The sequence below is a fragment of the Suncus etruscus genome, chromosome 7 (assembly GCF_024139225.1).
Source record: "Suncus etruscus isolate mSunEtr1 chromosome 7, mSunEtr1.pri.cur, whole genome shotgun sequence".
Lineage (NCBI taxonomy): Eukaryota > Metazoa > Chordata > Mammalia > Eulipotyphla > Soricidae > Suncus > Suncus etruscus.
Window position 1 is genome coordinate 90,825,914 of NC_064854.1, and position 24,166 is coordinate 90,850,079.

At 40.2% G+C, this 24,166-nt stretch overlaps 1 protein-coding gene across 1 annotated transcript in view; it reads right to left on the bottom strand.

Annotated features, from left to right (window-relative positions):
- Positions 1-23,864, bottom strand: part of LOC126014356 (zinc finger protein 18-like) — a 36,048-nt gene extending 12,184 nt beyond the window's left edge. Inside the window, 5 exon segments of the mRNA XM_049777655.1 lie at positions 1,389-1,480; positions 2,139-2,331; positions 8,029-8,262; positions 8,265-8,528; positions 23,852-23,864. Coding sequence (XP_049633612.1) covers positions 1,389-1,480; positions 2,139-2,331; positions 8,029-8,262; positions 8,265-8,420 — 675 coding nt within the window. The 5' untranslated portion in view covers positions 8,421-8,528; positions 23,852-23,864.
- Between the last annotated feature and the right edge of the window lie 302 nt (positions 23,865-24,166).

The following is a 24,166-nucleotide window of genomic DNA, read 5'->3' on the forward strand; positions in this document are numbered from 1 at the left end:
TACTCTTTTTTTTTTTTTTTTGGTTTTTGGGCCACACCCGGTAACGCCTCAGGGGTTACCTCCTGGCTATGTGCTCAGAAGTTGCTCCTGGCTTGGGGGGACCATATGGGACACCGGGGGAACGAACCTCGGTCCGTCCAAGGCTAGCGCAGGCAAGGCAGCACCTTTTACCTTTAGCGCCACCCGCCACGGCCCCACACCTCCTACTCTTAAGTTGGGAAGATTAGCATCATTAAAATGGCAATACTTCCCAAAGTACCGTTTCATGTAGGTATTATAAGATAACCATGAAAGTTTTTCAAAGAACACAGAGCAAAATCACCTGAATCCACATGGAACAATAAATCCTTGCAGTGAATAAAATTACCTTTGGGAAAAAGATGAAAGGCATGCCTTCCCGGAGTATACAAACTGCATTACAAGAGGGTAGTTATAAATAGCATAGTGTAGGGATAAAGATGACCTGCAGCTCAATGGAATAGACTTTGAATATCCTTAGAAAGAAACATCATGAGGGGCCCGGAGAGATAGCACAAGCGGTGGTTTGCCTTGCAAGCAGCCTATCCAGAACCAAAGGTGGTTGGTTGAATCCCCGGTGGTCCCTTATGGCCACCCCGTGGCCTGCCAGGAGCTATTTCTGAGCAGAACAGCCAGTGAGTAACAACCCCTGAGCACCACCGGGTGTGGAACAGAAAACCAAAAACCAAAAAAAAAAAAAAAAAAAAAAAAAAAAAAGAGAAGTAGAAAGAAACTCAGATGTTTTCATCAATTAAAATTTGAGATTAATCAAGAAACACAAAGTGGGGCAAGGAAAGCCTTTTTAACAAGTTGTGTTCAGAAAATTACAGCTTCATGCAAAAAAATAAATGATACAATATCAGAAATTAAACCATAAGGTGCGTAGAAGAGAAAACAGAGGCAAAATTCTTTGTGACAATGAAGGCAAAGAAATCTTCAAAGAAAAAAGATCACTAGTCAAGAAAATAGAAGCAGATATAAAGAAATGGACTACACTAAGAAACTCCTATATCTCAAAGTAAATGATGACCAGTATACAAAGAATGCACAAATTACAAGAAAATATTTACCTAATACATTTCAGATAAGAGGTAAATATCTGAGAATACAAAGTACTGGTTGAACTCAGCATAAAAAAAAATACAACTAACCTTATACAAAATGGCAAGAAGAAAATTAATTCTTTGTTTTAATTTCCACTGGTATTATTCTAGTTTTCTTTGCAAGTAACCATACAGTAGAGATAGAGTATGGGCAAGATTCCTCTCTATTCCATTTATGAAATTACTTCCCCTTTGAAGCTTTTGAACTACTAACACACCCTCCAAGCCTGGTATGCAGGGATAACAGGAGTCAGGAACCCAGCTCACCTGAGGAGTCATTTGGAGAAGTGACGTTCCAATGTCCTGGTCCCTAATGAAGCTTTCATTAGGTTGAGTAGGAAGTTGAGAAGCAGTCACCACTGATGGGAGATACAGGAAGTTAGCAGAATCTATTTAGCTTTTTCAACCATTCTCAAGAGGGTATTCAGAAAAATATTTACAATTATAACTGATACCTGTACCAATATGCACAATTTCTAGTCATATATTTATCATCCTAATAAACGCTAACACCCTCTGACTTCACCAAAAGGATCACTATGATTTTCTCCCACTTCCTTCCTTAAAAAATAAAATATAAAAGTTTTTATCAGTCACAGAGCATTTTAACTCCAAAATTTCTTTTATCTTTTTTTTTAAAACTAAATTGATTGATAGACTGTTTATGCTTTGGGGCACAACTGACAGCACTCAGGGGATACTCCTGGCTCTACACCCAGAAATCGCCACTGGCAGACTGGGGGACCATATGAGAAGCCAGTAATCAAACCTGGTCCCTCCCAGGTTGGCTGTATGTAAGGCAAATGCCCTACTGCTGTGCTATCTCTCTCACCCCAACTACAAACATTTAATCTCCAAATCAGAGTAATCCATGTGGGTGAACCCTGTTTTCAAGCTTTCTAGTAATAACCCGATCTGAGAGGCATATCATCGTAAACTCAAACTTAGGCCTAATAACACAATCCCCAAATTTCTCCCAAACAGTACCGAACAACTGGATGAAAAACTGCCACTTACCTAATTCTTGCTCTGCATCACACTCCTCTTTCACTATGTGGCTCAGTGAATTTTCAGGGCTAGAAGATGAATTCTGAAGTCCCAGCTCTGAGGGCTCCTCTTCAATAATTGGTTTCTATTTCCCCAACTTGAAATCTTGCTGATTCCCCCTTTTTCTGGTAAGATTTCCTGTCCCTAGAACATGGATGCTAATCTAGAGAACACAGAATAGTAATTAATAAAACTCCAGAATTAGGAAAGTATTCTGATAGAAAGCTGACAATTTATTAAAACATTCTGTAGATGAAATCTGAATGGAAGACCTTATCCTCATTCCCTAAGAACATACTCAAAGTCACAAAAGGTCTTAGAATTAGGTGATGTGCATATATTTGCTGATGTGTTATAAGATTCTAATGAGATATATTATTACTTTGTTCAGGATTCTAGGGACAGAGTTTTAACGACCCCAAGAACTTTTATGAAGAATAGAAATGTGGGTAAGAGTTTAGTTGTTTATATAAGTCCCCCTTAAGAAATAACTAATTTATGCCTAGTAAGAAGGCTCTTGATAGGATGCAAGCTGGACCCAAAAAGAAACCTAAAAAACCTATAAAAAAAAAAAAAAAAAAAAAAAGAAAAGAAAGATTCTAAATTATTCCCTCGATCTCTGAATAAGGGTGAAAATCAGAAAAAATACTGGGGGTCGGAGAGATAGCATCGAGGTTTAAAAGGCATATGATTGCCTTTCATTGCAGAAGGACGGTTGTGTTCAAATCCCAGCATCCATTATGGGTCCCCTGTGCCTGCCAGCGGCGATTTCTGAGGCAGTCGAGCCAGGAGTAAACCCCTGGATCGCTTGCCGGTTGTGACCCAAAAAAGCAAAAAAAAAAAAAAAAAGAAAGAAAGAAAGAATAAATTACCAATAACCAGTGGATGAATAAACTACATCTAAGTAATAAAACATCACTAAACTCCCTAGACTAAGCTCTCTCCTAGCCTTCATCCTATGACCCATGCAAATAACAAGAGTCGATAGCTACAGAGATGTGAGTCATCATCCATAACTGAGTGGAAAGTTTCCTGGCACCATTATAAAGACCTTGGGGTGTGAAAATTAGCGTGTATGGAATCTGTAGTTGCTCCTTGGCAGTATGCTTCAAGGGGTGGAGAAACCCTGTTTCTCTTAGGCCAACAGAATTCCCCTTTTAATTCCCAAATATTTACTGTACCTTTTGTGAAAGAAAGAAAGAAGAAAGAAAGAAAGAAAGAAAGAAAGAAGAAAGAAAGAAAAAAGAAAGAAAGAAAGAAAAGAAAGAAAGGAAAGAAAGAAAGAAAGAAGAAGAAGAGAAAGAAAGAGAGAGAGAGAAAGAGAGGAGAGAGAAAGAAAGAAAGAAAGAAAGAAAGTAAGAAAGAAAAGAAGAAGAAAGAAAGAAAGAAGGAAAGAAAAGGAAAGAAAGAAAGAAAGGAAAGGAAAAGGAAAGGAAAGAAAGAAAGGAAAGAAAGAAAGAAGAGAAAGAAAGAAAGAAAGAAGATGAAAGAAAGAAAGAAAGAAAGAAAGAAAGAAAGAAAGAAAGAAAGAAAGAAAGAAAGAAAGAAAGAAAGAAGAAAGAAAGAAAGGATAAGAAAGAAAGAAGAAAGAAAGAGGAAGGAAGGAAGGAAGGGAGGGAGGGAGGGAGGAGGGAGGGAGGGAGGAGTGGGAGGAGGGAAAGGAAAGGAAAGGAAAGGAAAGGAAAGGAAGGAAGGAAGGAAGGAATGAAGGAAGGAAGGAAGGAAGGAAGGAAGGAAGGAAAGGAAGGAAGGAAGGAAGGAAGGAAGGAAGGAAGGAAGGAAGGAAGGAAGGAAGAAAACCTTTTCAAGTAGTTTCTGATTTGGGTTTTTTTTTTTTTACTGTTTTTGCTTGTTTTGTTTTGGTTTGGTTTTTGTTCATCTTTCTTCACAGCTGATGGTTTTTGGGGTTTGATTTGTTCTCTTTTGTTGTTTTTCATTTTGTACTTTTGTTGTTACTGCCCTTTTCTTTATTTTGTTTTTTTTTTGGTTTTTGGTTTTTGGGTCACACCTGGCAATGCTCAGGGGTCACCTCCTGGCTCTATGCTCAGAAATCGCCCCTGGTAGGACAAGGGGACCATATGTGAATGCCGGGGATTCGAACCACCATCCTTCTGCATGAAAGGCAAACATCTTACCTCCATGCTATCTCTCCGACCACCCTTTCGTTTGTTTTGCTTTTGTTTTGTAACACCTTTCTCTTTTTCCCTTTCTTTCACTAAAGGAAATTTATAATACCTAGATGGACTCCTCCTAGTGCCGTTTTTTTCTTTTGTTTTTGTGTTTGTTTTTCTTTCTTCTCCCTTTTCTTTCATTTATCTCCAACAGAACCACATTACTGGAATCATCTTGTTCAGCCTCATAATTTGAAGGAGGAAATGGGTGGTACCCAAGACCAGAGCAGTCGGTATGAACATTTAGTGGAAATAAAAAATGATCGGACACTTGAACACCAAACCAAAAGTCAATGATAACAGAATAAATACCCACCTTACAACAAGCTGTACCAGTGAGGAACAGTTACACTAGCAGTATGGGGGGGTAAAGGAGGAAGATCTGGGATGCAATGCTGGGAACAAGGGGTGGGAGGGAAGACATGCCCCTCATTTATCGTCGCTATGTGCCTTAAATATTTCTGTGAAATGTTTGTGATTCACTTTGACCACAATAAAAATTCAAAACAAAAACAAAAATTCCCTAGACCAGTGTTGGCTAATCTTTTTTGTGCCGAGGGTGCCCAAACTGCCACACAAAACCAAAGAATTTCCTCAAAAGTGCCAGCATGTCAATTAAACCTTAATTAACAAGATTTTAGTATCTAAAAAACTATGCAGCATGCACCGCATACATTAATTGCAGACCTTCCTGCATGCCTTCTGCAAGGCCTTCTCATGGCCACCTCTGCATGCATGCCATAGGTTCGCCATCGCGGCCCTAGATTATGGGGGGGTAGTGAACTCTAAGGTGGAAGAAAACATGAAAGTGCTGGGTAATATACTCATCGAGCCAACATGTTAGCTTCTTGTGCTATCCTCATCTCCTCTTTTCTCGGGCATTCCAGAATCTCATCCTCTCTAATAGATGGTAAAAGAGATGGGTGGGGGTTGGTTCAGTCTCTGGCATCCCATATTCAATGTCAGGAGTGTTTCCTGAGTGCAGAGGCAAATTATTGTCAGTGTTCCCCAAAACAAAATGAAAACAAACAAAAAAATAAGTGGTAAAGGCTAAAAGTATTTTCTAAAATCTATGACTAATCCTGGGCAAATTACTGAACCAGGAAAAAGAGCAGTATAAATATACAAACCAGTCAGATCATTAAGTATAATAAGGAACAGTGGCCTTTATTCACTGATATTGGATCAGAAATGTAAACGTATTATGAAACTGAAGGTATCTAAGTCAACAACCAGATACTTTAGAGTTAGAATAAATTCTAGGATATACCTAGTTTGTCAAAGAGAATTGGAAAATTAGTTGATGTGATGTGCATCAAAATAAGTTATTAGGGAGAAACTCATAAAAAAAAAAAGATAAAATCAACATTCTAACACACACATCGCAGGCCTGGAGAGCTAACAACAAATGAACTCAAAGACTAGTAGAAAAAAAGAAATAATAAAAACCTGAGAAGAAATCAATAATATAGAAACCAAGAACAACACAAAGAATCTATGAAATCAGGAGCTGATTCTTTGAAAGATTAATCAAGATAAAACAAACCAGGGCCGGAGAGATAGCATGGAGGTAAGGCATTTGCTTTCATACAGAAGGTCATTGGTTCAAATCCCCGGCATCCCATATGGTCCCCCGAGCCTGCCAGGAGTGATTTTTGAGCATAGAGCCAGGAGTAACAACCCCTGAGCATTGCCGGGTGTGACCCAACAACAAAACAAAACAAAAAAAAGATAAACCACTGGAAATACTCATGAGAAAAAGAGAACATGCTCCCAAAAATCAGTTCAGGAATAAAAGGGAAGAAATTATAACAGAGCACTCTGTTCTCTAGTTTACTGTTAAGCAAGAGAACCTAGAAGAAATGGACAAATTTCTAGAAACATGTCATCTCCCAAAACTGAAATGAGGGGGCCTGGAGAGATAGCACAGCGGCATTTGGCCTTGCAAGCAGCCTATCCAGGACCAAAGGTGGTTGGTTCGAATCCGGTGTCCCATATGGTCCCCCATGCCCTGCCAGGAGCTATTTCTGAGCAGACAGTCAGGAGTAACCCCTGAGCACCACCGGGTGTGGCCAAAAACAAAAAACAAAAACAAATAACAAAAAAAAAAAACTGAATGAAGAGGAAGTAGATAGCAGAATAGGCAAATCACAAACAAGAAAACTGAAACAGTAATGAAGAATCCCCATAAAAATTAAAGTTCAGGCACAGATGGATTATGAGTAATTTGTATCAAATATTTAGAAAAGATTGATCCTTAAACTCTTCCAAAATACCAAAGAAACAGGAAAACTGCTTAATACTAGTTTACAAAGCTAACAATACACTATATACCATGAAAACTTAGAACACTTAAGAAATGCTTTTCCTTGATCTGCATGGATTCTTCTTCTAATCTGCATGAATTAGAAGAATCAATATTGCAAAATAGTATTCTGGCTGATATATTTCTCATAAAAGGAAGGAAGAAGTAGATTCCCCTATCTGCATGAACTGCAGCACATGATGCCACCACCTAAACTCTCCAACAAAAATCTACAACTCCGAGACTTAATCAAATAATATGAGCAATTAAATCCTCTCAGGTGAGATCCAACAACAGAGCTGAAAGCTCTGCATCTTTCCTAGTGAAATGTGATTGGGCCAAGCCTCTGGCAACAATTCTGGCTCTGAAAAATTCCAGCAGTACTACCAACAGCCACTATCTTCCCAGAAGAGAAATAGCTAACATTATACCAAGTCCAGAAAAACATGATCGATGATCTTTCCTGGGTATCCCTGGCAGAGGCAGTGGGGGTGGAGCAGAGTCTCCATTCAGCATGAACTACAGTAGCCCAAAGCCACCCCATATGCCCACTGAAGAAATGACCCTGCTTAGTGACTGAAATCATCCCACCACTGCACACCCATCCCACCACTGAAAATCCCAGAAACCCTGCTCACAGTCACCATCCTCTGAGCAGCAAGCAGCCCGCCACCTAGGCACTCAGCTCCAAAAAAAATTAATGGTCACCAATACTTCCTAGGTAGTTCCATTCATACATATCTAAATCACAGAGTGAACAAACTGAAATCATAAAACTCAAATTTAAAGTTTCTTCAGATAGCACGGTGGTAGGGGGGAGGTATGGAAGGAATCTGGAATACTGACTAAGGGAAACTGACACTGTTGGTAGGATTGATGCTGAAACACTAATTTTTTTTCTTAAACAGGAGAGAGCGCTATACGCTGAAACATTTTATGTCTAAATCTCAACTTTGAATACTTTATAAATCATGGTGCTTTAATTAAAGCATTTGTAAAATTTTTTTTTTTTTGGTTTTTAGGCCACACCCAGTGACGCTCAGAGGTTACTCCTGGCTATTGCGCTCAGAAGTCGCTCCTGGCTTTGGGGGACCATATGGGACACCGGGGGATCGAAACCGCGGTCCGTCCTAGGGCTAGCGCTGGCAAGGCAGACACCTTGCCTTTAGGCGCCACCAGGCCCCGGCCCTGCATTTGTAAATTTTAAATTAAAAATTTCATCAGTGTGGAAGTACCCTGGTATCAAAATAAAAGCACAATTAGATATTATATTCCTAAGAGTTTTATAATCCAAAGCAATCTCAATAAAATAATATGTAAATGGATAAATAAAATAATTAGCCTGGTAAGACTCGCCAGGAGCGTTTGCAACCCCCCAACTTACCCACTGCCACAACCTCTGGGGGTTTCCCTTCAAACTCTCCACCAAGGTTACTGCCTCCTCTCCACTACCAGGACACTGTTTCCGCACCCACATCTGGATCTCCCCAGGAAGAATTGTCAGGAACTGCTCCAACATGAGGATCTCTAGAATCTGTTCCTTGGTGTGAACTTCTGGTTGCAGCCACTGGAAACAGAGCTTCCGAAGTTGTCTCAGAGTCTCCTGGGGCCCAGAACATCACCTTGGTAACGATACTACTGTCTGAAAAGCTGGCGGGCTACTTCAGGATTAGAGAGATGCCCATCAGGGATAGCATCTAATCCAGAGAAAAGAGATCCCTCTGTTTTTGCCAGTGAAGGCAGCAGGATTAAGGCTTGCCCAGATTCAATGGGCATCGTCTGGCCTGGCAAGTGCTTTGAGGTGAAGGACTTCTTGGGTGCAATCGTTTCTGGAGAGAACCAGGTCTTCACAGAGCTTCTCACAGGAAAGAGATCATAGGAGTACTAAAGAGAGGAAAAGAACACATTTTCAGAAAGAACAGATTCACCTGCCTGATTTAACAAGCATTAATCATTCTATTCAGCTTGCATGCTTTAAATTCAAATCAAACCCCTGGTAACATATAGAAGATGTCACCACACCCAAACCATTTTTAACATCCACTACTGATCTTCAAGGGTCTAGAATAGTCCTTTCCAAAATGAATTATACTATCTTGGAGGGGTGGTGCTGTAACATCCAGAAGGGGTGGGAAGTAGTAGACTTAGTTGCAATATGGGGCACTTTGTTCACCTAAAGAAAGTAGATATCCGGGGTACTGAATAATTTTTTTTCTCTGAAAAGCGGGGAGCAGGCCAAATAAAATTCGGATAACAGTAGAAAAATGGACCATATAAGCGCTCACTGAGCATTAATCTCCAGGGTCTTATACTGTCTTCCAAAACACTTCTTTAGCTCTTCGATTTAGCCTGTATACAAAGTGTATATTGATCAACAATTCATTGATACATAGAAATAAAAACTAATGATGAAATAATTAGATGCTGTAAAATCACCCCACATGCTGTATCTCCATGACCAGGTAAATGTGTCTGAATCAGGTTGTGCATGAAATAATGCAAACCAGGTTGAGGCTGAAACACGTGTAGTCTGGCAGTCTTTTACCTGGTAAAGAGCTCCTGCCACAACTACTGTTTTTATTAAGTATAGGGACCACCCCTTGATGGGGCAGTAAATCCACCCAGGTTTACAAGTAAGACAATCTCTATTTGGGGGTAAATCCAAGTTGTAAACACACATATAAAGAAACCACAGATGATCCTTGTTTTGTGTAAAATAAGGTGTAACCCAACAACTGGCCCTTTTTATTCAAACAATTGCGGGTACATAAGCCATTTTCTACTGTTCTCTACTAAAAGCAAAAACGCAGATCAGAATTTACAAAAGGGGTTATTTTCCATAGGCACAGTAAAAGTTGACTGTAACAGATCAAAATTTAAAATGTATACATCATTCTCAAAAGAATCAGCTTTTTCCATTTCTTTGTCTTATGCATCTCACAACACTTTTCCATAGTTTTCTGAACATAAATAAACATTAGAACATTTTGGCAGATATACTTAATTTGAAAATTCTTAAATATTCTTACATCAAGCACTGTAATACAAGTCTAGAACATCTGATTCTATAAACTGATTTCCATAAACTTCCTTAAACAAAATCACAAGAACATTTCCACAGACACATACAGTTTGAAAACAAGTTTGTTAAAACATTCTTACAATTAGCACTATAAATAATAGTCTTGAGTATCCAAGTATCTTCTACTTCTGTGGACAAAGAAATCAGAACATTTTTGCAGACATAATTTTAGAATAAGTTGCTATATAAGATACACAATAAAATACCATACCAATTGGGAAACATTCTCTAGGATAGTTAAAACTTTTAAAACTAACATTATTGCATTTCCCCCCAGAATTGTGCAAATTAATGTTAAACCACTAAAGTTGGAAACAAAATTTTCTGTTTGCAGAAACAGATTTGTTTTCTGGTTTTTTGTTTGTTTGTTTGTTTTTTCAAAAACAATAAGACCCATACAGATAAAACACAATTTAACTAGCAATATCCTGATGCAAATATGGTCAAGGGGATTAGCCTAGGAGAAAGTTACAAGAGGTTCTGAAAACAGTTCCTCCTCCATTGGGCTTTTATTATGCTTGGAAGGTCCTTCATCTTCTGTGGTGGCTGCTAGGGTCTCCTCAATAAGCTGCGGGAGGTTAGGGGGCCATAGTTCAGCAGAAAGTGCCTCCAGTAGAGGAAAGATGGTAAACATTGGCATCTGGGATGCTGCCCAGAGTGTTTATATCTCTACCTTTCACTGCCTGCTTCTGAACTGCCTGAGGGGCCTCTGCCACCATATGGTGGGGCAGCTAAGTGAGGCTGGGGGATGAATTGGTAAAACCTATGTTGATTGGGAGCATGACTGCTACCTTTCACTGGCATTCTGCCAGATCCAGATACATTAGCAACTTTTGGTCTCTTCTCTCCTCTCAAGACATCAAACTCCAGTCTCCCCATCGTCAATTCTACACAAACTTCCTAGGATTATTTCTCTTAATAGCTGTCCAGTAAACAAAATCATCTTCTTTGGTATCATTTCTGTTGATAAATCCATAACCATTCCAGACATTTAACCATCTGACAGTGCCCAGGACCTGGATGTCAGCACTGGCTTGTCTACCTGACTCAGTGCTTAGGGCACCAGGATATCTTTGGTTGCACCGTTTTCAGACTCTGAGTCTGCAGAGATGGCAGCTGGCTCATTGTTTGGAGATGGGGGGTCTCTCTGGTTTAGTGCCATTAGTAAACAATAAATTAGCAGTTCTGGGAAGGCCTTTAAATCGAGAACTCGTCACCACTGGGAAGGCACTCTTCCCCTCGTGACATATATGCAGAAGAATCTTTAGGAAGCCTGGCATGTACAGTCCAGAGTAAGAAATGGAGGTAGATGGACCAGAGCAACATGAAGCCATTCAAAACAGGAGCCATGTTTACCGATGTTCCAGTGAAAGGCACAGCAAATTCAGCCCAGTTTGAGAAGGCTGAATTATCATAGTGATAATCCAGCAGAGATTAAGACATTCACTATCGTTGCATTCTTCTGGGGTCCCTGAGTCTCAGGTCCCTGTTCAGACACCAGTTGTAAAATCAACCCATGCGCTGTATATCCAAGCCCAGGTGAATATGCCTGAATCAGGGTGCAAATGAAACAATCCAAATCAGGCTGAGGGTAAAACACGTATAGTCTGGCAGTCTTCTACCTAGTATGGAGCTCTTCTCCCTGCCAGAACTACCATTTTTATTGAGGTTTACTGTGTGGGGCAGTAAACCGACCCAGGTTTACAAGTAAGACAATCTCTGGGGGTAAAATCAAGTTGTAAACAGGCATACAAAGAAACCAGAGATGATCTTTATTTGGGGTAAAATAAGGTGTAATCCAACAAGATGGTATCAGAATAGTTAAGAAAAATGTAATTCTCCAAAAGGTGCAATGAAATTTCCAAGTGATCTCTTTTCTTTTGGTTTTTGAGTCACATATGGGCAGTGCTCAGGTCTTACTCCTTGTTCTGTGCTCAGAGCTTACTCCTTGTGGAACTCTCATATCCCTTTTGGTACTGAGCATCAATTCCAAGTAGGCCATGTGTGTTAATTACACTAGTGAAGTTAGATCCCAAGAAGTAGAAGTCACTTGTGAGGTCAGATTCTAGGAGAGTAAAGCATCACAAAGAAGCACTCACCAGCCACTCAGGAGAATAATTCATTTTATTGTAGGTGCAAAATGGGTATGTATGTTGGGGTAAGTATGATGTGGACTCTGTATCAGCCAATCAGGTAGGATGTGAGAGGGTATTAAAACAGACTGTGTGCTTCTGTGTTTAAGGATGACAGGGTAAGGCAATCAGGGTAATTAGGTGTGTGCTCTGGATGTTAAAACAGGGTTTGTGCTTAAGGTGATTAGCTACGTCTCTCCCTTTTCTATTTGTTAAACAAAAATTAGTTGGTTTCTTAAGCACAAAGAATAGAGAAGGGCTAGAGAAATCATGCTAGATTTTCTTTCACTAGAGGGAACCCAGATCAGAGCTTACAGCAAAGGTTCAACTGTAGCTGTTATTGATAAATGGCTAAAGAAACTGTGGTACATATACACAATGGAATATTATGCTGCCGTCAGGAGAGATGAAGTCATGAAATTTTCCAATACATGGATGTACAAGGAATTTTTTATGCTGAGTGAAATAAGTCAGAGAGAGAAAGATGCAGAATGGTCTCACTCATCTATGGGTTTTAAGAAAAATGAAAGACATTCTTGCAATAATTTTTAGAAACAAAAGAGAGGAGGGCTGGAAGTTACAGCTCACTTCATGAACCTCACCACAAAGAGTGATGAGTTTAGTTAGAGAAATAACTACATTGCGAAATATCCTAACAATGAGAATGTATGTGGGAAATAGAAAGCCTGTCTAGAGTACAGGTGGGGCCGGGGTGGGGAGGAGGGATATTTGGGACATTGGTGGTGGGAATGTTGCACTGGTGATGAGGGGTGTCCTCTTATATGACTGAAACCCAACCACAATCATGTTTGTAACCAAGGTGTTTAAATAAAGCATATTATAAAAAAATTGTATTACAAAGCAACAGTCATTAAAACAGCATAGAAAAAATAAATAAAAGTAGCTATTATTAAGATCTCCAATTCCAGAGGTCTGACTGAGACAATCGCAACTGAACAGGTCTTCCGGAAACATAACGAAAGACTCTATCCCAGGCTCCATCCTAGGAGCAGTATAATGACCAAGACCACCAACTACAGAAGATGGATTAAAATGACACTGAAGAAACAGAACTGCTAGAACCACAAAGAACAACTTCATCATAAGCTGCATTCCTTGAGCTACACAGACACCAGGATCTCTAGATACAGAGGTCCAATTTTAGCAGCCATGATGAAGCAGAATTCTTCCATACACCAAAAAAGCACCAGGGGAGAGTAAATGATCATGCAAGAGTCTATAGTTAATCCCATGACAGTATACTTCAAGGATGGAGAAACCCTATATCTCCTAGGCCAAGGGAATTCCCTCTATAATGTCCCCAATAGTTACTGTGCCTATGCAGGGGAAGAAAAAAAAAGCATAAAATAATCCTTTTATCTACTTATAGATTTATTGATTGATTTTTTGACTTCTTTTTTTTTTGATGTGGATATTGAAGTTGATGTCTCCAACTTTATTTTATTTTATCTTTCTCTTTCATTTTGCACTCCAGTATGGTTTGATTTCAGGAGCAAGAATATTGTGTGTGTGAGGGCCTGGAGAGATAGCACAGTGGCGTTTGTCTTGCAAGCAGCCGATCCAGGACCAAAGGTGTTTGGTTCGAATCCCGGTGTCCCATAGGTCCCCCGTGCCTGCCAGGAGCTATTTCTGAGCAGACAGCCAGGAGTAACCCCTGAGCACTGCCGGGTGTGACCCAAAAACAAACAAACAAACAAAAAAAAGAAAGAAAGAGATAGAGACTCAATTTTGGGGCCAGGAAGGTGGCGCTAGAGGTAAGGTGTCTGCCTTGCAAGCGCTAGCGTAGGACGGACCGCAGTTCGATCCCCCGGCGTCCCATATGGTCCCCCCCCAGGGGCGATTTCTGAGTGCATAGCCAGGAGTAACCCCTGAGCATCAAACTGGTGTGGCCCCCCCCCCAAAAAAAAAGAATATTGTGTGGTGCTTGTCTTTATTGCTGTAGTGCTCACTGGATATTTTATTTGATATTTCTTTCTGTATTGTTGTGGTGTTTCAACTACGTTTTTCCTGTCCTCTCTCCAACTGAGATTGAAAGCCTCTAGAACAGGGGTCTCAAACTCGCGGCCCGCGGGCCATTTGCAGCCCTCCATACAACATTTTGTGGCCCTGCCCTAGAGGAATCTTTTTTGTTTTGTTTTAGTTGTTTGGGTCACACACCCCCAATGTTCAAGGCTTACTACTGACTATGCACTCAAGGGTCACCCCAACTTTGCCTCCTGTGGCCTCCAGGTAAATTGAATTTGAGTCCCCTGCTCTAGAGGACTCTGCCCATTTTCAGCTTATTTGATTTTTTTACCCCTTTCTATTGCTTTTCTTTCCTTCAAACAAAACCACATAACTTGAACTATCTAGCTCAGCCTCTCAAATAGAGGGGGAAACAAGGGAGGGTACCAGGGCCAAACAGATATGTGATCACTAGTAGTAAGCTAGACACAGAGGGGACCACTTACTCTAGCAGCCCGAGGGATGAGGGTGGGGGATATGGATTGCAGGAAGGGAACGGGGGTGGAGGGAGAACAAATTTGGTGATGGGAATTCCCCTGATTCAATAATAATATGTACCTAAAATACTACTGTGAAAGATATGTAAGCCAATATGGTCAAAATAAAAATTAAAAAAAAAAAAAGCTGTTATTGGGGCTGGAGAGATAGCACGGAGGTAGGGTGTTTGCTTTGCGTGTAGAAGGACGGTGGTTCAAATCCTGGTATCCCAAATTGTCCCCCGAGCTTGCCAGGAGTGATTTCTGAGCGTAGAGCCAGGAATAATCCCTGAGTGCTGACAGATGTGACCCAAAAAACAAATACCAAAAAAAAAAAAAGTAGCTGTTATTTTGCATAGGCACCATAAAATCTGGGATAATAAAAGGAGAAAAAAACTTTTAGCAGCAAGTAAGGTCATGAGGAACTTTTAAGCCACTTACTATTGGTAGGTAATTTCTAGGAATCACTAGTAAGGGTATACTTGATTTAAAAGCATCATAGGTTAGATTGTGTATATATTTTCAACACCATCAGCTTTTCCATATCATTGTCTTATATATATATAACAAAATTTTTCATAGATTGCTCTGAACATAAACATTAGAATCTTTCTGAATATATACTTAATTTGAAAATAAGTACTTAAACGTTCTTGTACCAAACACTGTAATTTGAGTCTAAGAACACCTAAGCTTTTTTTCATAGAGTTCTCTAAACAAAATCATTAGAACTCTTCCACAATATATATAATTCAAAAAGTTTGCTAAAAATTCTTATAAAGTGCACTTTAATAAGTCTATAGTATCTAGGGCTGGAGAGATAGCATGGAGGTAAGACGTTTGCCTTTCATACTCAAGGTTATTGGTTCGAATCTCGGCATCCCATATAGTCTCCGAGCCTGCCAGGAGCAATTTCTGAGCCTAGAGCCAGGAGTAACACCTGAGCACTGCCAGGTGTTACCCAAAAACCAAAAAAAAAAAAAGTCTATAGTATCCAAGCTCCTTTTCCATTGACTTCTGTGGACAAAAACATTAGAGCATTTTTGCAGACATGATTTTGAGAATAAGCTGCTACATAATATATACAATCAAACATCACAGCAATTGAGAACCATTCACTAGGATAGCTGAGAACTATTTAAAAAATCTAACAAAATTAAGCATTTCCCTGGAACTATGCAAATTAATATTAAACCATTAGAGTTGGATACATAATTATGTTAGCAGTGGGGCATAACAAAAGAGTCGCTATTAAGAGCTATACAGATAGAACACAGTTAACCAGCAATGTAGTGACAGATGTAAATAGAATCAAGAAATCGAGAAGAAAGTTAATTTTTTAGAGATAACCCAGGTACAAGAGGTTCTAAAAGCAGTTTCTGGGCTTGGACTCTCTATCTCTATCTCCACCTTCTGTTGTACCTAGGCTGGAGAAGCCTTCGGTGCCTGAACCAGAATCTGGTTTGAAGGGACCCACTCATCTCCCTGCTATTGGTCCCCCTCCAATGGGGCTATCTTTTTGGCTTCTACCCCATCAGTGGCCTCGATAAGCTGCTGCAGGTTGGGGGGGCCTAAGTCCTAGCAAAAAGTGCCTCTGGTAGAAGGTAGTGGGTGTCAGAGTTTGGGATGTTGCCCAAAGTCTTCAGCTCTCTTCAGCTCACTACCTGCTTCTATCCCATCTAACCATAGGTGGTAGGGCAGCTGAGTGAGGCCAGGGGATGTATCAAAAGAACCTATAGTGATATGGTCCATATAAGCTACCTTTCACTGGTACTCCACCACGTCTGGATAAATTAGTAGCTTTTGGATCCCTCTCTCCTTTCATGACATCAAATTCCATAGTATCCCTATCTCCAATGTTACAGAGAAACTTCCTGAGATTGTTTCTCTTAATAGCTTTCCAGAAAACAAAGACAACTTCTTTGGTATCATTTCTGTCATTGATAAATCCATAATCATTCTGGACATTTAACCATTTGATAGTGCCCAGGACTTGAATTGCCAGCAGTGTGGCTTGTCCACTAGACTCAGGGCTTGGGCCATGGGGTTATCTCTGGTTGAGCTATTTTCAGCCTCTGATTCTACAGAGGCAGTAGCTGGCCCATCATCCTTCAGAAATGGGGGTCTCTTTTAGTGTGAGTAATGAATGATAAATTATCTGCCCTGGGAAGACCTATAGTCCAATTTTGGGGCATAGTTCCATTTCCATGATTGGCTTGCAAATTATCCCAGGAGTGATAGACTCAGTTTCCAAAACAAAATCAAAATAAGGTTCAAGTTTTAAAACTCTTCACAGTTGTAAAGGATTGCCCAGATGCTAATTCTATCTTCTGATCTCCTCAACTGGACCCTGACAGAGGATAGGGGTGATGAGGGTTTGGCTCAATTGAGTTAACAGCCTGGGTTCAAAAGATAAGAAAAGACAGGCCTTTAAGACCAGTCAAAATCCAGGGCAAGAAAATTTTATATCTTAGGTATTTTGGAACTGTTATCACCTTCATAGCTGGAAAAGACTGCCTTCATCCTGGCCAATGAGGAATACATCTTCCTCTTAAATGGGCCTTGTTTGGCAAACAACGTAGCAAAAAGTACAAGAATATTGAATTGGAACAGGGAGGACTCTGGCACAGTACAGCTGTTTTTTTTATTCATACTTCCCTATATACCCTCTATGAGAGGGACATCCATGAGCAAATTGGATTAGCTTTTCTGAAAACTAAACATCTTAAAACAGGTCAAAAGAAGAGCAGCTTTTGTCCTAGGGGCCAATATTCAATGTTTTGCAGATAAAATTTCTTGGAAGTCAGATGATCTGTGTGGGTTGAACAGTGGTCCCTATAAGTGGAAAAATTACAGGCTGTACAACAATTAGTGCAGGAACAACTGGAACTGGGCCATATAGACAAACCACTAGCCCTTGGAACACCCCTATATTTGCTATAAAGAAAAAGTCAGGGAAATGGAGGTTACTTCAAGATTTGAGGCTACATAGTCAATAGGACAATGAAGGATACGGGAGCTTTGCAGCCAGGTCTCCCTTCTCCCTTCTCCTGTGTTCCCAAAGGACATTATGTCATAGTTATAGATTTGAATGATTGTATCTTTATTAGACTGGATCCCTCTGGTTGCTATCGATTTGCCTTTAGTGTTCTATACCCTAACTGAAAAAGGCCATATCAAAGATATCACTGGAAGGTATTATTACAGGGAATGAAGAATAGCCTCTACCTGTGTCAAAAGTTTGCTTATCAGGCTTTATCAGAAATCAGATCAAGATATCCAATCACATATATAACCCATTATATAGATGATGTATTACTTGCTACATCCAACAGGGCCTTATCTTTACAAATATTACAGGATATGATCAAATTTTTTTAAAAAATAATATCTTTATTTTAACACCGTGATTACAAACATGATTGTAGTTGGGTTTCAGTCATAAATAGAACACCCCCCTTCACGAGTGCCACATTCCCATCACCAATGCTCCCCATCTCCCTCCTCATCCCCACTCATGGGACAAGCTTTCTACTTCTGATCAAGAATTTATAATCTAATGGACTAGTTATAGCTAATGATAAAACCCAACTAGATCCACCTTTTAACTCTTTGGAGAGAGTTTTTCATGAGAAATATATAGGCATTCAGCAGATAGAGGGATGAAAAGACAGGTTATGTACACTAATGATTTTCAAAAACTGTTAGGGAATATTAATTGGGTAAGACCCTATTTGAAATTAGTCATGAGTGATCTCAGCCAACTATTCAATATTCTGTGGGGAGATTCCTCCCGAAATTCCAAAAGGAGCCTAACTCTTGAGGTAGCTGAAGCTCTTAAATTAGCAGACCACGCAAACAGCCAATTGACACAGATTAATTATTCCAAACCCTGGCAACTGCTGGTCTTAAAAACATCCTCTTGGATGAGCTGTATATGGCAAGATAGACCTGTGGAATGGATACATCTTAAGCATTTATCTCAAAAGATTAATTGTTCTTCTCTATACATGGTGGCTTTGGTTACTGGTAAAAGGAGAATAAGAGGCATCAATTTCACTGGTTATGAGGCTGCTGATATTGTAATACCTTATACTAATCAAGAGTTTGATCAATTGATGCAAGCAGAGGACCAATGGGCAACTGCAAAGACTACCCTAGACATAGCTCCAAGCAAAGCTGATAGTTAAAACCCTTATTGGCTCATATTCCACTTAAGCTTCATAAGCTTTGTCTTTCCCCAACCCATCTGGGAGAACACTAAGACTCCATCTTATGAAGGCTTGAAAATGAAATCATTCAGCCACTTTAAAAAAGGCTTGTGTGAAGCCATCTATGAAACATCCAAAGTTGTCTATGACATCACCTAGAAGCAATCCTCTACCAGGGAAGACCCTACTGCTGCTCTGACATCGATTTACTCAAAAGAGTCTTCCCTTAACACTGAGAAGATTTAAACAACAACAATGACCTGCGTACTGCACAGGGCTTTCTGCATTGCTCTTTAATTGTGAGTTGAAATTAGGGGATGCTCTGCACCATCCTGACTTCAATGTAGGATATACAGATTCCAGGATCTTTACTACAGAAACATGATACCAACAATAGAGACTGTGTAAAAACAAAACTGTATTGCACTACAGACAATGATCTGGATTGGACAAACTAGTTTGCCTGGAGCCTAGAATTGGTCTTATGTCAGGAAACTTCAGGGGTAAGGTCTCCTATTATTTAGGCCAAGGTTTTTCCTTTCCATGTCCCCCATACTTTGGTGGGCCTAACCAAACAATAAATGCCACTCTAACACCATTTTTACTGTGCTCCTTTGACTCTAAACCTTTAAAAAATATAAAAAACCCACTTAAACTTTTGAGGTTGACTTGAACTAATATGCAAGTGCACGAAAATGTAAAAAACTACTATGTCTTCAAGTTTAAGGAGTTACATAAATTTTATGGCTTTAGATTGCTTTGTGTACCTCTAGAAAAAATTATAATGTACTGCAATCTGGGGTCTTGGGGGACAAAGTAATTGTACATGGGTTCTATTTTATCATTGATTGTAAGTTTAAAATTGGGGTGTCAGCAGGAGGATTTCTTCTGAGAACTCTCTTTTTGGGTGATTGTCCTTCCACTGTAACTTTACCTTGTCCTCTTTCTTTGCATCATTGTTCACATAATTAAAAATAAAAAATTAAAAAAAAAGGCCTGTGCTTTATATGAACCCAGACTGCAATTAATACCTTAGCAGTAGTTCTCAAAGTTTTTAAACAGGGGACCAAGTTCACTGTCCCTCAGACCACTGGAGGGCCAGACTATAGTACAAACAAAAACTATGAACAAATTCCTATGCACACTGCATATATCTTATTTTGAAGTGAAGAAACAAAACCATAACAAATACATTATGTGGCTGGTGGGTCATATTTTGAGAACCACAGCCTTACAGATTGAAGTGAAAGTAAACTTTGGACCCCTCAGAACTTTCATAACCCCTTTCTAATATATACAGTAGAAAATGTTGTTCAATGAATAGTCAAAGACAAAACCCCATGCCTTGGGTCATTCTGGATGAAGGGTTCAAATGACTTATGATGTTGTGTTAAATAATTAAAGGAGGATGGCGATGGATAGATGGATCTTTCTCTGCCATCCCAGGCCACGTGGCTCCGCAACCCCCATTCAGCCGGTGGGTCCCAGGTTAGGTGAACGGCGGAATCAAACTCATCCAGAGACAGGCATCAGGAAGCATCAGCTTTATTCATCCCTATCCACCACATGTGTGGTCTCTATCGTAACCTTTCAAGCACAGCTATTCTTCGCTAGCCCTGCATCTTAACTCCTTTCAGCCATCTTCCCTTTGGGCTCCATGCTGGTCAAAAACCAGAACGCAGAGACCCAAAAGCCAGAGAGCCCAGCAGGGCAGACCCCCTAATTCCCTGGCTCAAAGGCTTATCTACCTTTTCCAAGACCCCTCCCAGGAATGGGCGGGGTCTTGCAGGTAAGGTCACACATAATATCTGGTTCCCAGACCCCTCCCAGAAATAGGTGGGTCTCAGGTAGCTACACCTAAATCCAGGGTGGAGTTACATTATGAGATTTTTTTTTTTCTATTTTTTGGGTCATACCCGGCAGTACTCAGGGGTTACTCCTGGCTCTACGCTCAGAAATCCCTCCTAGCAGGCTCGGGAGACCATATGGAATGCCGGGATTCGACCCACTGTCCTTCTGCATGCAAGGCAAACATCTTACCTCCATGCTATCTCTCCGGCCCCCAACTTATGAGATGGTTAATAGATGAGTAACAAAAAGGCAAGGTGCCTTGCCTCATGCTGTTTTAGCTCATGTCTCGCAGCATTGTAGGATTAGGGGGAAAAATTATGCAGATGCTGAATTTTTGTTTTGTTTGTACTCCAGGGGTTACTCCTGGCTCTATGCTCAGAAATCACCCCTGGCAGACACAGGGGACCATATGGGATGCCAGGATTCGGACCACCATCCTTCTGCATGAAAGGCAAACGCCTTACCTCCATGCTATCTCTCCGGCCCCGCAGATGCTGAATTTTAAGGAAGCTATACAAAAAACTTTACAGGGAATTTCCAAATCATGTGCAGAATTTATTGGGAAAGGCCAGAACAACAGCACAGTAGCAGGGCATTTGCCTACATGCTGCCAACCCGGGAAAGACCTGGGTTTGATCCCCGACATTCTATCTAGTCCCCCAAGCCTGTCAGGAGCAATTTCTGAGTGAGCACCACCAGGTAAGGCCCAAAACCAAACCAAAACAAAACAAAAAATAACTTATTGGGAAACTGATGGATGCAATTCAGTCAGGTTAAACATAAAGGGGCTCACAACACCTGCTGAAACAACTAGCTTTGAAAATGTTAACGAAGATTTCAGGCTATCTAGTGCCCCATAAAATATTATGGTTTACTTAAAGGTGTGTCAAAAACATTGGTTCTATTAAACATCAGGTACATGTGAATGCTAATAAGGCCTATGTAGTGCGAGGCAAGATCAGAACAAATGATCAGTTGTGGTAACTCAGGCCATTTCCACAGGGAATGCAGAGCCACTCCAAATCTCACCCCTTTGAGAGCACCACCCAGACCTTCTCAAAGGTGTGGCAAGGGAAACCAAGAAATTGCTGGGGAAACCAAGAAATTGCTGCTATGCATCTGGTCATCCTGTCTTGGGAAACTGGAGGAAGAACCAGCACCAGGCTTTATAAGCTCAGAGTAGAATTTTTGTTGTTGTTTTGTTTTGGCCACACCTTTCAGCAGTCAGGGGTTACTCCTGGCTCTGCGCTCAGAAGTTGTTCCTGACAGGCTCATGGGACCATATGAGATGCCAGGAATAAAACCAGAGTCCATCTGGGTTTGGTCACATAAAAGGCAAACATCCTACCACTGTGCTATCTCTGGCCTCAAAACAGGGTAGATGTTTTAACTATGGTAAATTGGACCACTTCTCTAGGGAAAGCAGGACCCTTCCTGCCCTGGCCCCTGGAGACTGCCACTCAGACCTTGTCTGCATTGCAGCAAGAGAGACACTGAACAAAAGATGCCGCCAATAACTTTGTCTTGGGAAACTTAAGAAGGGGTCAACCCCTTGTCTCTCAAAATCAGGGGATACTCCCAAATGCACCTCCCCAACCTAGGCTTACAGAGCTAAAATCGATATGATAAATTTGCTGCAATCCACCAAAATAGGGAGTGTTGCCTTGGATATTTCTCATGCTAACATGTTCTAATAGCACTGGCCCAGTGTCCATCCAAATTAAAATCTGGTATAAGGTGGCAATTCCACCAGGCACTTCCAGGCCTGGAGCAGTCTGACTTTTTTGAAAAAATCACTGTTAATGGATTAGAATCTGATTATTCTGAGAAAATAGTAATTGTCATTTTGGTACTAACTGTTTGGATGTTTGAAAAGGAAGAGTGCAATGCCCAACTCCTTCCTCCTACCTTTTGTTATACCTAACCAATCCAATCACCCCAGGACTGGGAAGTTTTTATGCATCTTTAAGGCTCTTCTTTTGTTTGAGTTCATCCAGCACAGTCTGAAATCTGTTCTTGAGCTAGGTTTTCCACTTTCATAAGATCATCCTGCTTTTTCACTCTGTTGTCTCTCGGAACTTACTTTTCACTTTTATCAATCTGCTTCTGAATTCCCATGACCAGGTGAGTAGTTCCCTCATTTTCTTGGTGTTGTTTATCATTTATCTGATTCATTTAACTTGGCCTGGAGTTGCCTTTCCAAATCTTCCTCAGTGTCAATAATGTTATCTTCTTGAGGTTGTCTCATCCTCATCTTCACTGTTGCTACTAAGGTCATTGTGTTCTAATGAATTCTCATCATGTTCTACTAAATCATATTCTTTTTTTTTTTCTGCTTGTTTTGAGGTCAGTAGTAGCAGCTGGTACCTTTTATAGATCTTAACAGCTTTTCTTTTGATCTATGCCCCATGGCAAACAAGTAAATTGCTTCTGATTATTTGATTTTGCCAACTACTATGATTAGCTTTTTTAGACCACACTGTTAATTAGTTTGCACAGATAGATGAAATGCATGATGGTGATTAGATTTCTTCTATCACTTGGCAGTCTTACATGTTTCTCAAATGCTGATGCTTGTATATCCAGAGACAACATGTTTTTTCTTCAAGAAGAGTACAATTTTGTACTGTTAGGTGTAAGAATATTTAACTAGTTTTCAATTTAAGAATATCTTCAGAAATGTTATAATATTTTTCAAAGTTTGAAATTTTAGAAACTGGTTTAAAATTTTCTTACTATCCCTCTGGTAGAGACCACTAGGACAGCCTTTCTCTGTCTAAAAGAATACCTCTCTTCTTCTGAGTAGGAGAACTCAGATGTAACTTCTCTGCCATAGGTATTAGACCATACTTGCCACTTTACACATTAATGAAGAACTTGGACCATTTCCATGTAAAACAAGCTGAAAAAAGGTGTGTGTTTGGGAAATGTAGGACAAAGATCCAATCAGTTGACAGAGCAAATTTTGTCCTGAGGATTGTCTTTTCCTTTCTCAGACCCATATCAGTTTCATTCCTACTACCTTATATGGGTCAAAATAACAGCTGGAGCAAATGGATTAACTGTGTATGTGTGTGCTTGTGTGTACGTGTAGTGGCCACCTTTATGTTTGTAATCAGTTCGTATGTCAATGTAAAAAAAAAAAAAAGAGTATCTGTTGCTGTCCCTATTAAACCCCATTAACCCTGTAGCTCATCACTCATTGTGCCCTGGAGCACTGCCCCAAACACTTTCAGCCCCATGCCATGAAAATAAAGGACTGCCCCTTGAGACCAAACTGCCCCTTGAGACCCCTTGAAACCACATTGATCAGCTTTATGAGTAGGGCCCTGGCTCAGGGAATGATCTTGACCTATGACTTCTCCCAGCAGCTGCAGGAAATTATTGACACTTCCATTGTTTCCCTGGCTGCTCAACATTGACAGATTACCTTTTCAGCTGAAGTAGTCCTCCAGAACCGTAGTATCATGGACTTCATCAAAGGGAATATATGTATTTCTTTATGTATATTTCTTGGGTAACAATGTTGTTATTATACCTATGAATTAGGGATAGTGGAGAATGTCAGCTACTGAGATAAAAATACTACAGCTTAGCCATAGCCTCCTGGTACCCCAATATACCTCCATAAACCTAATCCATTCTCTCCCCTATAGCACTCAGCCTATAACAATTTATCATACAAATCTCCCCATCCATGGGTCTTTCAACATTATCTAATACTTGATGGCAATATTCTCTTTTC